At 45.1% G+C, this 15,183-nt stretch overlaps 1 protein-coding gene across 1 annotated transcript in view; it reads right to left on the bottom strand.

Moving 5' to 3' along the window:
• LOC310789972 (testican-1-like) overlaps window positions 1–15,183 on the bottom strand; it is a gene marked incomplete at its 3' end in the record, with an annotated part of 159,947 nt that overhangs the window by 5,093 nt on the left and 139,671 nt on the right. The window contains exons 8-10 of the mRNA XM_083651693.1: window positions 1,451–1,570; window positions 770–991; window positions 333–395 (exon numbers count right to left, since the gene is read on the bottom strand). Of these exons, the coding sequence (XP_083507819.1) occupies window positions 333–395; window positions 770–991; window positions 1,451–1,570 (405 nt within the window). The remainder of the gene's footprint in view (window positions 1–332; window positions 396–769; window positions 992–1,450; window positions 1,571–15,183) is intronic.

Below are 15,183 nucleotides of genomic sequence, written 5' to 3'. Positions count from 1 at the left end.
ACACACACACACACACACACACACACACACACACACACACACACCTATTTTCTGTTCACCTTCACATAACCCAATCAAAGCCCATTTCTCAAGCTGTGTTTTGTTGTGAGCTGGCGCACGATGTGGCCACCGGGGACAGAAGACGTGTCCAAAATGTCCGAGTCAACGTGTGTGTGTGTGTACAGTTTAATGCTATTGGTTCCTTTTACCTTGTTGACTCTATGTAAAATACAAAATGTCATTCCAGTGTGGGTGTCTTTTAGCGGTCAAAGTGGGCATGTGTCCTTGGACAGGGGGCGAGTGATTGACAGCTGTCACTCAATCAGACTGACCTATGAGGCTCTTCCGTCGGCTCTGCATCTGAATCCGGCTCTTCTCGTTTTGGCAAGGCAGCCCTAGGAGCAGAGAACACACAAAGATATCTCATTAGGATTCAGTGAAAGATCTCTTTCTCCACCTTCCCTTTCATCTATTTCCCCCCTTTCAATCTTCAACTTCTCAACCCTCCCCCTTTTTCGATTGCTTCTCCTTCAATCCGTTCCTCTCTACCTCACAAACAGCCACCATCCTCCCCATCTAGCTGCTAATTCCATCACTCCCAATACTTTACCTTCATCAATCCATCCTTCCTTTAACGGCTTTCTCTGTCTTTCAACGGCACCACTCCTATTTTCAACAAACTTGTTTTACTCAGCCGGTCCCCCCCCCCCCCCCCCCCCCTCACCCTCTTCACCCTCCTCACCCTCCTCACCCTCTTCACCCTCCTCACCCTCGGGCTTCTGGAAGCAGTAGCACCACTCGTTGTTGGACAGCTTGCCGTCTTTGAAGGAGTCGCAGGAGTTGAAGAGGGGCTTCATGCACAGCTCGTACTTGTCCAGGTAGATGGTGCTGAGCTCCGATTGGTCCAGCAGGAGGTCAAAGTTCATGTCCAGCTTGTTGAACATCCAGCCCAGAGAGTCCTTACAGATGGGCAGGATGCTGGTGTCAAAGCCTGGAGGATGAGAGAGAGAGAGAGAGAGAGAGAGAGAGACACACACACACACACACACACACACACACGCACACACACGCACGCAGGCAGGCACGCACACACACACACACACACACACACACACACACACGCACACAGAGTGAGATCCACAGAGAGATAGTCATTGAAATGAAATTGAATGAATTAAATTGCACTGTACTCTTCCATTCTCACCTTCTTCAAATAGCATCACTGTGTGTGTGTGTGTGTGTGTGTGTGTGTGTGTGTGTGTGTGTGTGTGTGTGAGAGTTGTGTTGAAACTTGTTGACATTACAGAGAACAGAACTCAAGAGGAAAGAGCAGTTCAACAGAAAAGAAGAGCAAGACACACACACGCGCGCGCACACGCACAGGCACACGCGCACACACACACACACACACACACACACACACACACACAGAGAGAGCAGATGCACTCACGGCCTGCGGCGGAGTCGAAGCTGTCAGAGGATTTCAGGTCTCTGTTGGCGTCGAGGTGGAGAACTCCAAACCAGTCCTTCAGTCTGGAGGCCAGGCTGTGGAGCTCTGTGTCACTGCACACTACACACGCACGCACGCACGCACGCACATACACACACACACACACACACACACACACACACACACACACACACACACACACAGGCAAAAACAATGGAGAGGGAGAGATGTCAAATAATTGCTTCTCTCACTTGCTCTCAACTATGTTTTCCTCATTCCTCAAATGTACTTTTCCTCTGTCTTATTTTTTTAATCATCCAACTTTCCTCTTTCAATACACAGAGGAGTGATAACACACATCTTTCAATGCACAGAGGAGTGATGATAACACACATCTTTCAATGCACAGAGGAGTGATGATAACACACATCTTTCAATGCACAGAGGAGTGATGATAACACACATCTTTCAATACACAGAGGAGTGATGATAACACACATCTTTCAATGCACAGAGGAGTGATGATAACACACATCTTTCAATACACAGAGGAGTGATGATAACACACATCTTTCAATGCACAGAGGAGTGACGATAACACACATCTTTCAATACACAGAGGAGTGATGATAACACACATCTTTCAATGCACAGAGGAGTGATGATAACACACATCTTTCAATACACAGAGGAGTGATGATAACACACATCTTTCAATGCACAGAGTGATGATAACACACATCTTTCAATACACAGAGGAGTGATGATAACACACATCTTTCAATACACAGAGGAGTGATGATAACACACATCTTTCAATACACAGAGGAGTGATGATAACACACATCTTTCAATACACAGAGGAGTGATGATAACACACATCTTTCAATGCACAGAGTGTTAGGATGACGTCATCATTCCTACTTTGACGTCGTCATTCCGACTATGATGTCATCGATCACTGATGATGTCATGGTTCATAAGTGTCTTTCATGCCTTTCGCTAGTGATGTCATAGCACAGGTGATGTCATGTCTCTGATGATGTCACAAACGGTATGATGTCATAGCACAGGTGGTGTCATGCTCGGATCTATAAAGGCCTGTTCCGGCAGGCTCTGGCCAGTGATTCATAATCTAAACTAGGATCATACCAATCTCAAGCAACGTCTGCAACCTGCAATTCCTGCAACCAGCAACTCCTGCAATCTCTCTGCAACCGTTCCCAAAACCTCGAACAGTGCAGCCCCAGTTATCAAGCTACCAAGTTCCACAACACCCCAGCTTCTCCAGACCTACCAAGTTTCCCGTGGTCATCAACTACCCGCGAATAGATCCACACGTCTAACTCCGATCCTGACAGTATGAATCACTCTGAAATGGATCTAGCGGGCAAATTTCTCACCCCAATCAAGGAGGAGGCCCCCAATCACTCTAAAGCGGATCTAGCGGACACACTTCCGCCAGTCAAGGAGGAGGCTCCCGAGACCCCAGTTTTCCCGCCGGCCACGTCAGGTGGTCCACCAGACGACACCTTCCAAACAGCACTGATTTCTACTATTTCTGGCCTGGGCGCGCGACTCGCGGAGATGCAACGGGAGCAGGCGCTCCTCGATGACATCCTTCGGGACGTGCTCGACGGCCAGACGAAGGCCGAAGATCGGCACGCCCTCCTGGCTGGCCAGGTGGCCCTTCTCGACGGGCTAGGTCCCCAGGGCGTCATTCCGCAGTCTCCTGCCCCCCCTGCCCCTCCTGCCCCAGCTTCTGAGCGATCAGTCGCCCCAACGCCAGTTACCCGGCCGGTCGCTTCAGCTGACCCACCAGGCGGTCAGCTGGATATCTCCACTCATCCTGATATCTCCACTCATCCTGATGTCTCCACTCGTCCCATCACGTTCGGAGACTTGCCGACAATACTTGAGCTGATTGCCCAGCAGGAAAAAGCAATCCAGGCGCTGGTTTCCAGGGCCGATGATCGGGACGCCCTCCTGGTTAGCACAATCCAGGCTCTGGTTTCCAAGGCCGATGATCGGGACGCCCTCCTGGTTAGCACAATCCAGAATATAGCTTCCACTGCCCAGGATCAGCTCGCCCTCCTGGCGAGCAGGCTAGATCGTCTCGACGGGCTAGGCCCCCAGGGTGCCATTCCGCAGCCTTCTGCCCCTCCTGCCCCAGCTGCCGAGCGCGCCGTCGTTCCGGAGGTTTCCAGACCTTCCAGACCTGCTTCTAGCTCTGCCTCTCGGCCGCCTCCAGCTGCTAAGGGCATATTCTGGGGGGGAGTTCGCGTCATCCCAGAGCAGGGGCAGCCGGCCGACATCTGTACGAGCAGCCATCTGTACCGTGATCTGACCGGCAGGGTTCGCATCACACCAGAGGAGAGGCAGCGCCGTTTGGACACCCGGAGCTGCCTGTACTGTGGTCGAGCCGGGCATTACCTCTCCTCCTGCTCCCGGCGTCCAGTAAGTGGTCCCACCGCTCGCCGGCCCATGGTACTCTCAGTGGATCAAGACTCTACGTGTCCAGCCAAGAAATCTGTACGGTTGGGTAGCGTTCCCTGCAGGACCCAGGAGTGGCAGGGTGTCTCCAAGAGGGTTAGGGAGTTGGAGAGGACTGTCGATCGTCTCATGGGGAAGTTCAATCGCTGCCTGCAGATCGGCTCCGTCCCCCCGCAGGGGGCCTCCGAGTCTGCTGGCCCTGAGGCACAACCTATGGACCTGCCCCTCGCCGAGTCTGAACCCGTACCTGAGGCACAACCTGTGGACCTTCCCCTCGCCGAGCCTGAACCCGTACCCCAGCAGCAGCCAATTCCTGTCCCTGACCAACACGTAGGTTCCAGCCTCATGCTGGGAGGCTCCCGTAGTGTCGTCAGCCCTCGGTCAAGAGCAAGAAGAAATAAGAGGCGTTTAAAGGAGGAGACGGTGGGTGACCTCCCCAAACTACAGGTCGGGAGGGCAGGCCTCGCTGTGTCAGATCCCCCTGCGGCTCTACCTTCGGAGACGGCGGCATTTGACCCTTTTGATGGTCCCCAGCCTCCCATGTTTGGATCGTGCCCCGGGGGATGGCCGGCCCCAGAGGACCCACCGGACCCGGTGGAAGTTCTGTCTACGTATCGGTCCATCTATGGCTTCGATATCCTGTATTAGGGAGGAGCACCTCCACTGTCCTACACCCCCTTTGGGGCCTAACCGCCTGCGTCTAACCACCTGCGGAAGAGCACCTCCACCAGAACCTACTGATTTTTGTCTCCCAGATGCCACCCTTGATGGCCTCATTGGACGCCAGGTGACGTCCGTTGAGGGGAGGGTACTGTTAGGATGACGTCATCATTCCTACTTTGACGTCGTCATTCCGACTATGATGTCATCGATCACTAATGATGTCATGGTTCATAAGTGTCTTTCATGCCTTTCGCTAGTGATGTCATAGCACAGGTGATGTCATGTCTCTGATGATGTCACAAACGGTATGATGTCATAGCACAGGTGGTGTCATGCTCGGATCTATAAAGGCCTGTTCCGGCAGGCTCTGGCCAGTGATTCATAATCTAAACTAGGATCATACCAATCTCAAGCAACGTCTGCAACCTGCAATTCCTGCAACCAGCAACTCCTGCAATCTCTCTGCAACCGTTCCCAAAACCTCGAACAGTGCAGCCCCAGTTATCAAGCTACCAAGTTCCACAACACCCCAGCTTCTCCAGACCTACCAAGTTTCCCGTGGTCATCAACTACCCGCGAATAGATCCACACGTCTAACTCCGATCCTGACACAGAGGAGTGATGATAACACACATCTTTCAATACACAGAGGAGTGATGATAACACACATCTTTCAATACACAGAGGAGTGATAACACACATCTTTCAATGCACAGAGGAGTGATGATAACACACATCTTTCAATGCACAGAGGAGTGATGATAACACACATCTTTCAATGCACAGAGGAGTGATGATAACACACATCTTTCAATACACAGAGTTGTGATGATAACACACATCTTTCAATGCACAGAGGAGTGATGATAACACACATCTTTCAATGCACAGAGGAGTGATGATAACACACATCTTTCAATACACAGAGGAGTGATGATAACACACATCTTTCAATGCACAGAGGAGTGATGATAACACACATCTTTCAATGCACAGAGGAGTGATGATAACACACATCTTTCAATACACAGAGGAGTGATGATAACACACATCTTTCAATGCACAGAGGAGTGATGATAACACACATCTTTCAATGCACAGAGGAGTGATGATAACACACATCTTTCAATACACAGAGGAGTGATGATAACACACACACATCTTTCAATACACAGAGGAGTGATTATAACACACATCTTTCAATACACAGAGGAGTGATGATATAACTCACATCTTTCAATACACAGAGATGATAACACACACTTTCATCACAGAGGAGTGATGATAACACACAGCTTTCAATACACAGAGGAGTGATAAACACACATCTTTCAATACACAGAGGGAGTGATAACACACATCGTTCAATACACAGAGGAGTGATAACACACATCTTTCAATGCACAGAGGAGTGATAACACACATCTTTCAATGCACAGAGGAGTGATGATAACACACATCTTTCAATACACAGAGGAGTGATAACACACATCTTTCAATGCACAGAGGAGTGATGATAACACACATCTTTCAATACACAGAGGAGTGATAACACACATCTTTCAATACACAGAGGAGTGATAACACACATCTTTCAATACACAGAGGAGTGATAACACACATCTTTCAATGCACAGAGGAGTGATGATAACACACATCTTTCAATACACAGAGGAGTGATAACACACATCTTTCAATGCACAGAGGAGTGATGATAACACACATCTTTCAATACACAGAGGAGTGATAACACACATCTTTCAATGCACAGAGGAGTGATGATAACACACATCTTTCAATACACAGAGGAGTGATAACACACATCTTTCAATGCACAGAGGAGTGATGATAACACACATCTTTCAATGCACAGAGGAGTGATGATAACACACATCTTTCAATACACAGAGGAGTGATAACACACATCTTTCAATGCACAGAGGAGTGATGATAACACACATCTTTCAATACACAGAGGAGTGATGATAACACACATCTTTCAATGCACAGAGGAGTGATGATAACACACATCTTTCAATACACAGAGGAGTGATGATAACACACATCTTTCAATACACAGAGGAGTGATAACACACATCTTTCAATGCACAGAGGAGTGATGATAACACACATCTTTCAATGCACAGAGGAGTGATTATAACACACATCTTTCAATACACAGAGGAGTGATAACACACATCTTTCAATACACAGAGGAGTGATAACACACATCTTTCAATACACAGAGGAGTGATGATAACACACATCTTTCAATACACAGAGGAGTGATGATAACACACATCTTTCAATACACAGAGGAGTGATTATAACACACATCTTTCAATACACAGAGGAGTGATGATAACACACATCTTTCAATACACAGAGGAGTGATGATAACACACATCTTTCAATACACAGAGGAGTGATGATAACACACATCTTTCAATGCACAGAGGAGTGATGATAACACACATCTTTCAATGCACAGAGGAGTGATAACACACATCTTTCAATGCACAGAGGAGTGATGATAACACACATCTTTCAATGCACAGAGGAGTGATAACACACATCTTTCAATACACAGAGGAGTGATGATAACACACATCTTTCAATGCACAGAGGAGTGATGATAACACACATCTTTCAATACACAGAGGAGTGATGATAACACACATCTTTCAATGCACAGAGGAGTGATGATAACACACATCTTTCAATGCACAGAGGAGTGATGATAACACACATCTTTCAATACACAGAGGAGTGATGATAACACACATCTTTCAATGCACAGAGGAGTGATGATAACACACATCTTTCAATACACAGAGGAGTGATTATAACACACATCTTTCAATACACAGAGGAGTGATAACACACATCTTTCAATGCACAGAGGAGTGATGATAACACACATCTTTCAATGCACAGAGGAGTGATGATAACACACATCTTTCAATACACAGAGGAGTGATGATAACACACATCTTTCAATGCACAGAGGAGTGATGATAACACACATCTTTCAATACACAGAGGAGTGATGATAACACACATCTTTCAATACACAGAGGAGTGATGATAACACACATCTTTCAATACACAGAGGAGTGATGATAACACACATCTTTCAATACACAGAGGAGTGATGATAACACACATCTTTCAATGCACAGAGGAGTGATGATAACACACATCTTTCAATGCACAGAGGAGTGATAACACACATCTTTCAATGCACAGAGGAGTGATGATAACACACATCTTTCAATGCACAGAGGAGTGATAACACACATCTTTCAATACACAGAGGAGTGATGATAACACACATCTTTCAATGCACAGAGGAGTGATGATAACACACATCTTTCAATACACAGAGGAGTGATGATAACACACATCTTTCAATGCACAGAGGAGTGATGATAACACACATCTTTCAATGCACAGAGGAGTGATGATAACACACATCTTTCAATACACAGAGGAGTGATGATAACACACATCTTTCAATGCACAGAGGAGTGATGATAACACACATCTTTCAATACACAGAGGAGTGATTATAACACACATCTTTCAATACACAGAGGAGTGATAACACACATCTTTCAATACACAGAGGAGTGATAACACACATCTTTCAATGCACAGAGGAGTGATGATAACACACATCTTTCAATACACAGAGGAGTGATAACACACATCTTTCAATACACAGAGGAGTGATAACACACATCTTTCAATACACAGAGGAGTGATGATAACACACATCTTTCAATACACAGAGGAGTGATAACACACATCTTTCAATACACAGAGGAGTGATAACACACATCTTTCAATACACAGAGGAGTGATGATAACACACATCTTTCAATACACAGAGGAGTGATAACACACATCTTTCAATACACAGAGGAGTGATGATAACACACATCTTTCAATGCAGAGAGGAGTGATGATAACACACATCTTTCAATGCACAGAGGAGTGATGATAACACACATCTTTCAATGCACAGAGGAGTGATGATAACACACATCTTTCAATACACAGAGTTGTGATGATAACACACATCTTTCAATACACAGAGGAGTGATGATAACACACATCTTTCAATGCAGAGAGGAGTGATGATAACACACATCTTTCAATACACATAGGAGTGATGATAACACACATCTTTCAATGCACAGAGGAGTGATGATAACACACATCTTTCAATGCACAGAGGAGTGATGATAACACACATCTTTCAATACACAGAGGAGTGATGATAACACACATCTTTCAATACACAGAGGAGTGATGATAACACACATCTTTCAATACACAGAGGAGTGATGATAACACACATCTTTCAATACACAGAGGAGTGATTATAACACACATCTTTCAATACACAGAGGAGTGATGATAACACACATCTTTCAATACACAGAGGAGTGATTATAACACACATCTTTCAATACACAGAGGAGTGATGATAACACACATCTTTCAATGCACAGAGGAGTGATGATAACACACATCTTTCAATACACAGAGGAGTGATGATAACACACATCTTTCAATGCACAGAGGAGTGATGATAACACACATCTTTCAATACACAGAGGAGTGATGATAACACACATCTTTCAATACACAGAGGAGTGATGATAACACACATCTTTCAATACACAGAGGAGTGATGATAACACACATCTTTCAATACACAGAGGAGTGATGATAACACACATCTTTCAATACACAGAGGAGTGATTATAACACACATCTTTCAATACACAGAGGAGTGATGATAACACACATCTTTCAATACACAGAGGAGTGATGATAACACACATCTTTCAATACACAGAGGAGTGATGATAACACACATCTTTCAATGCACAGAGGAGTGATGATAACACACATCTTTCAATGCAGAGAGGAGTGACGATAACACACATCTTTCAATGCACAGAGGAGTGATGATAACACACATCTTTCAATGCACAGAGGAGTGACGATAACACACATCTTTCAATACACAGAGTTGTGATGATAACACACATCTTTCAATACACAGAGGAGTGACGATAACACACATCTTTCAATACACAAAGGAGTGATGATAACACACATCTTTCAATACACAGAGGAGTGATGATAACACACATCTTTCAATGCACAGAGGAGTGACGATAACACACATCTTTCAATACACAGAGGAGTGATGATAACACACATCTTTCAATGCACAGAGGAGTGATGATAACACACATCTTTCAATACACAGAGGAGTGATGATAACACACATCTTTCAATACACAGAGGAGTGATGATAACACACATCTTTCAATACACAGAGGAGTGACGATAACACACATCTTTCAATACACAGAGGAGTGACGATAACACACATCTTTCAATACACAGAGGAGTGATGATAACACACATCTTTCAATGCACAGAGGAGTGACGATAACACACATCTTTCAATACACAGAGGAGTGATGATAACACACATCTTTCAATGCACAGAGGAGTGACGATAACACACATCTTTCAATACACAGAGGAGTGATGATAACACACATCTTTCAATGCACAGAGGAGTGATGATAACACACATCTTTCAATACACAGAGGAGTGACGATAACACACATCTTTCAATACACAGAGGAGTGATGATAACACACATCTTTCAATACACAGAGGAGTGATGATAACACACATCTTTCAATACACAGAGGAGTGATGATAACACACATCTTTCAATGCACAGAGGAGTGATGATAACACACATCTTTCAATACACAGAGGAGTGATGATAACACACATCTTTCAATACACAGAGGAGTGATGATAACACACATCTTTCAATGCACAGAGGAGTGATGATAACACACATCTTTCAATACACAGAGGAGTGATGATAACACACATCTTTCAATACACAGAGGAGTGATGATAACACACATCTTTCAATGCACAGAGGAGTGATTATAACACACATCTTTCAATACACAGAGGAGTGATGATAACACACATCTTTCAATGCACAGAGGAGTGACGATAACACACATCTTTCAATGCACAGAGGAGTGATGATAACACACATCTTTCAATGCACAGAGGAGTGATGATAACACACATCTTTCAATACACAGAGGAGTGATGATAACACACATCTTTCAATACACAGAGGAGTGATGATAACACACATCTTTCAATGCAGAGAGGAGTGATGATAACACACATCTTTCAATACACAGAGGAGTGATTATAACACACATCTTTCAATACACAGAGGAGTGATTATAACACACATCTTTCAATACACAGAGGAGTGATGATAACACACATCTTTCAATACACAGAGGAGTGATGATAACACACATCTTTCAATACACAGAGGAGTGATGATAACACACATCTTTCAATACACAGAGGAGTGATGATAACACACATCTTTCAATACACAGAGGAGTGATGATAACACACATCTTTCAATACACAGAGGAGTGATTATAACACACATCTTTCAATACACAGAGGAGTGATTATAACACACATCTTTCAATACACAGAGGAGTGATGATAACACACATCTTTCAATACACAGAGGAGTGATGATAACACACATCTTTCAATACACAGAGGAGTGATGATAACACACATCTTTCAATACACAGAGGAGTGATGATAACACACATCTTTCAATACACAGAGGAGTGATTATAACACACATCTTTCAATACACAGAGGAGTGATTATAACACACATCTTTCAATACACAGAGGAGTGATGATAACACACATCTTTCAATGCACAGAGGAGTGACGATAACACACATCTTTCAATGCACAGAGGAGTGATGATAACACACATCTTTCAATGCACAGAGGAGTGATGATAACACACATCTTTCAATACACAGAGGAGTGATGATAACACACATCTTTCAATACACAGAGGAGTGATGATAACACACATCTTTCAATGCAGAGAGGAGTGATGATAACACACATCTTTCAATACACAGAGGAGTGATGATAACACACATCTTTCAATACACAGAGGAGTGATGATAACACACATCTTTCAATACACAGAGGAGTGATGATAACACACATATTTCAATACACAGAGGAGTGATGATAACACACATCTTTCAATACACAGAGGAGTGATGATAACACACATCTTTCAATACACAGAGGAGTGATGATAACACACATCTTTCAATGCACAGAGGAGTGATGATAACACACATCAAACTGCTGCAATGTGTCTTGACTGTTACCATAGAAACACAATCTGACGAAAACCCTTCCCTCCTCCAAAGAACTTACATTGACAAGAATTGAAAGCTAATAGGTCGTTCCATTGCAACATCAACATGCAGCAGCAGAGCTACGTCTCTGCCATTTTGGACTGAAGGAGACTACCGTAATGACGCCAGTAAAACGTCCCGCCTACAAAGTGCCGTACAAAAGTACCTCTACCGAAATGGCCTGTAGTCTTCCTGGTCATTGGGTGTCTCTCTGTCATGGTTCTGTGCTGTTGTCCCATTGACGCAAGGAGGCATTTTCAGTCCAAAATGGCGGCAGTGTTTTTGTCAAAAATCAGTTTCGTCCCTTGGTTTCTATACTCTTTGCCTCATCTGCTTTCCTCACTTGCCGCCATCTCTATCTGATTAGTGTTTAGTGTTGCTGATCAAATGGCAGATTCCAGCAGTGTGGCAGACCACACACACACGCGCGTGTGAACACACGCACGCACGCACGAACACGCACGCACGCACGAACACACACACACACACACACGCACGCACGAACGCACGCACGAACACACACACACACACACACACACACACATGCATGCACGAACACACACACACACACACACACGCACGCACGCACGAACACACACACACACGCACGAACACGCACGCACGCACGTACGAACGAACGAACACACACACACACACACACACACACACACACACACACACACGACCAGAGGGGGGTGGTCTATTATTAGAAAGCCCAGATGTCAACTGGCCCTGGAGGGAAACATTGAAGAAGACCTATGCCTCTGCCTGTCTTCCTCTCTGTCTCTTCCTCTCCCGTACGTGATTGTCATTTCCCCCCCGTCACTTTCTTTTGTGACGTTTAGAAGATGCCTGGCAGAATGATGGGCATGCTCAGGCCTCACACTGACACATGCTCAGGCCTCACACTGACACATGCTCAGGCCTCACACTGACACATGCTCAGGCCTCACACTGACACATGCTCAGGCCTCACACTGACACATGCTCAGGCCTCACACTGACACATACTCAGGCCTCACACTGACACATGCTCAGGCCTCACACTGACACATGCTCAGGCCTCACACTGACACATGCTCAGGCCTCACACTGACACTGACAATCTAAAGAAATAGATGGAGAAATTGCAGAAGGAGGCTGTTAAGATTCCTCTGGTGCTCTTTGTGAATTCAGCCACTTTGCTGCATGCTGCGGAAAGTTCAATAGATTCAAGCTTTCAAAGACTCACCTCGGCTTCTGAATGCAAAGCATGAGAAAAGTTTCCACTTGATAACTTCACATTCACGGATGTAGTGTTTGAAAATCGCAAAAAGACGGATCAGACACACGCAGCAGACACCCGCTATTGCTGATTACGCAAACACACTTAGATCCTATTCACCTTATGTAGAAGAGACAGTCTGGCTTGAGAGACTAACAGGAAGTGTAAACACAGTCGGAGGTTCCGATTGTGTTTACACTTCCTGTGACTCATAAACCTAGTCTGACTAGGCAGCATTACTTCATAATTTTGGTTTGAGAATGTCAAGTTGTTGCAGCTGCTGTAAAGTATTGGAGGCCGGGTAACAGATTGAAGTGGACAAGTAACATTTATCTGCTGCCAAGCTGACATTTCTACTGGTATCACAAGGTGGTGTGTGTGTGTGTGTGTGTGAGAGAGAGAGAGAGTGAGAGAGAGAGAGAGAGAGAGAGAGAGAGAGAGCGAGCGGGACCCTCTTGGCTGCAGCAGGAGGAGACAGATGATATTTCAGAGTGCTTGCTCTCCCATCTCTCTTCTCTCACGTCCCCTGTGGCTCAAAAGATCTGAGTGCGTCTGTTGCTCTCCTGGATACTGAGTCACTCTGTCTCCCGCTCCTCCTCACTCCACTTTCTCTTCTTCTCCCTCCCCCCTGTGGCTCTCTCCATCCCTCTTCCTCATCTCCTTTAGGACTTTACTATGTGGCCCAAAATGAGTCTCGAAGGACCCCTCTTATCTCTCTCTCTCTCTGTGTGATCCAGATTGTTTTGGACAGGCACGACACAGCTGCCTGCACCACAGGAGCTTTTGTTGGGCAATGAGTCAGAAAAGTGTGGTGGCAAACACTCGTGTACTGAGAGACACAGACAGAGAGACAAGACACACAGAGACAGACAGAGAGACACAACACAGAGAGACACAGAGGGACACAATACAGAGACACAGGCAGAATGACACGAGACAGACACACAGAGGGACACAGTACAGAGACACAGACAGAGGGACACGAGACAGACACACAGAGGGACACGACACACAGAGACACAGAGGGAGATGGTACAGAGACACAGACAGAGGGACACAACACACAGGGAGGAAATGGCCTGTTCACTGTCTCTCTCTCTTCCAGCACTACAGCAGGGTCAGCCAGGCTTAAAGATGTCAGGCATCCAGCCAACATGAACAGGCTGAGGAGAGGTCATCTGGGTCACACTGTTACGGCAGAGCTGGATTTGATGTGGAACCCGACAAGCGATGTTGCTGCTGTCAGAGGAAAGGCTGAGCCCGTATTTACCGGGCCGCTCAGAATCACTCCAAAGAGTTGGACTTGGACTAAAAATAGTCCCGGCTCAGAGCCAGACACATAGAGCTAGTTATGAAGCTTCCTACTGTACACACCTTCAGTCAATCCTCTCCTTTGAGAATGCAGGATATTATGGTTTTACGACACTCTGAGCCACAAACTGAATTATGATGTGTTCATAGTTCATTCAACACAATAAAAGAGCTACATCTAAATAATATGATGTAAACAAATGAAAGAGAAATACACACAAGCCAGGCTACATAAGAAATTAAGCACCCAACAGAGTAAAAGATATTATCAAAACGGATTAGTCTCAAAATGGCAAACCTATTATTTGACTTATAGGCCTACACCACTGAGTGATAGTTTACCTGCTGTTCTAAATAGCTATAATCAGCTGAGGCTGATCCAGCACTGTAGCTACCTTGCGCTCATTGTTAAGGCTGTGTTCTGTCTATTTTTAATTATTAGTGAATAGTGAGAGTTGTTTTCCAGCATAAAATAATAATGAATTTGCGATAGGCCTCTGTTTCTATTCACTTGCTACTTGTTAAACAGACACACACTGATATGAATGAGGCCAGAGTGAACTGGTGTAATTGGTGTATGGAACAAAGTGTAAAATCTAATCTCCAACCTGTTGCAATGGCAACCACCTGTAAAGATATCTACTGCCCCCCCCCCTCTTTTACAGAAGAAA

The sequence above is a fragment of the Poromitra crassiceps genome, assembly GCF_964638095.1.
Source record: "Poromitra crassiceps genome assembly, chromosome: 15".
In the NCBI taxonomy this organism is placed as follows: domain Eukaryota; kingdom Metazoa; phylum Chordata; class Actinopteri; order Beryciformes; family Melamphaidae; genus Poromitra; species Poromitra crassiceps.
This window is presented reverse-complemented; position numbering and strand designations above follow the sequence as displayed.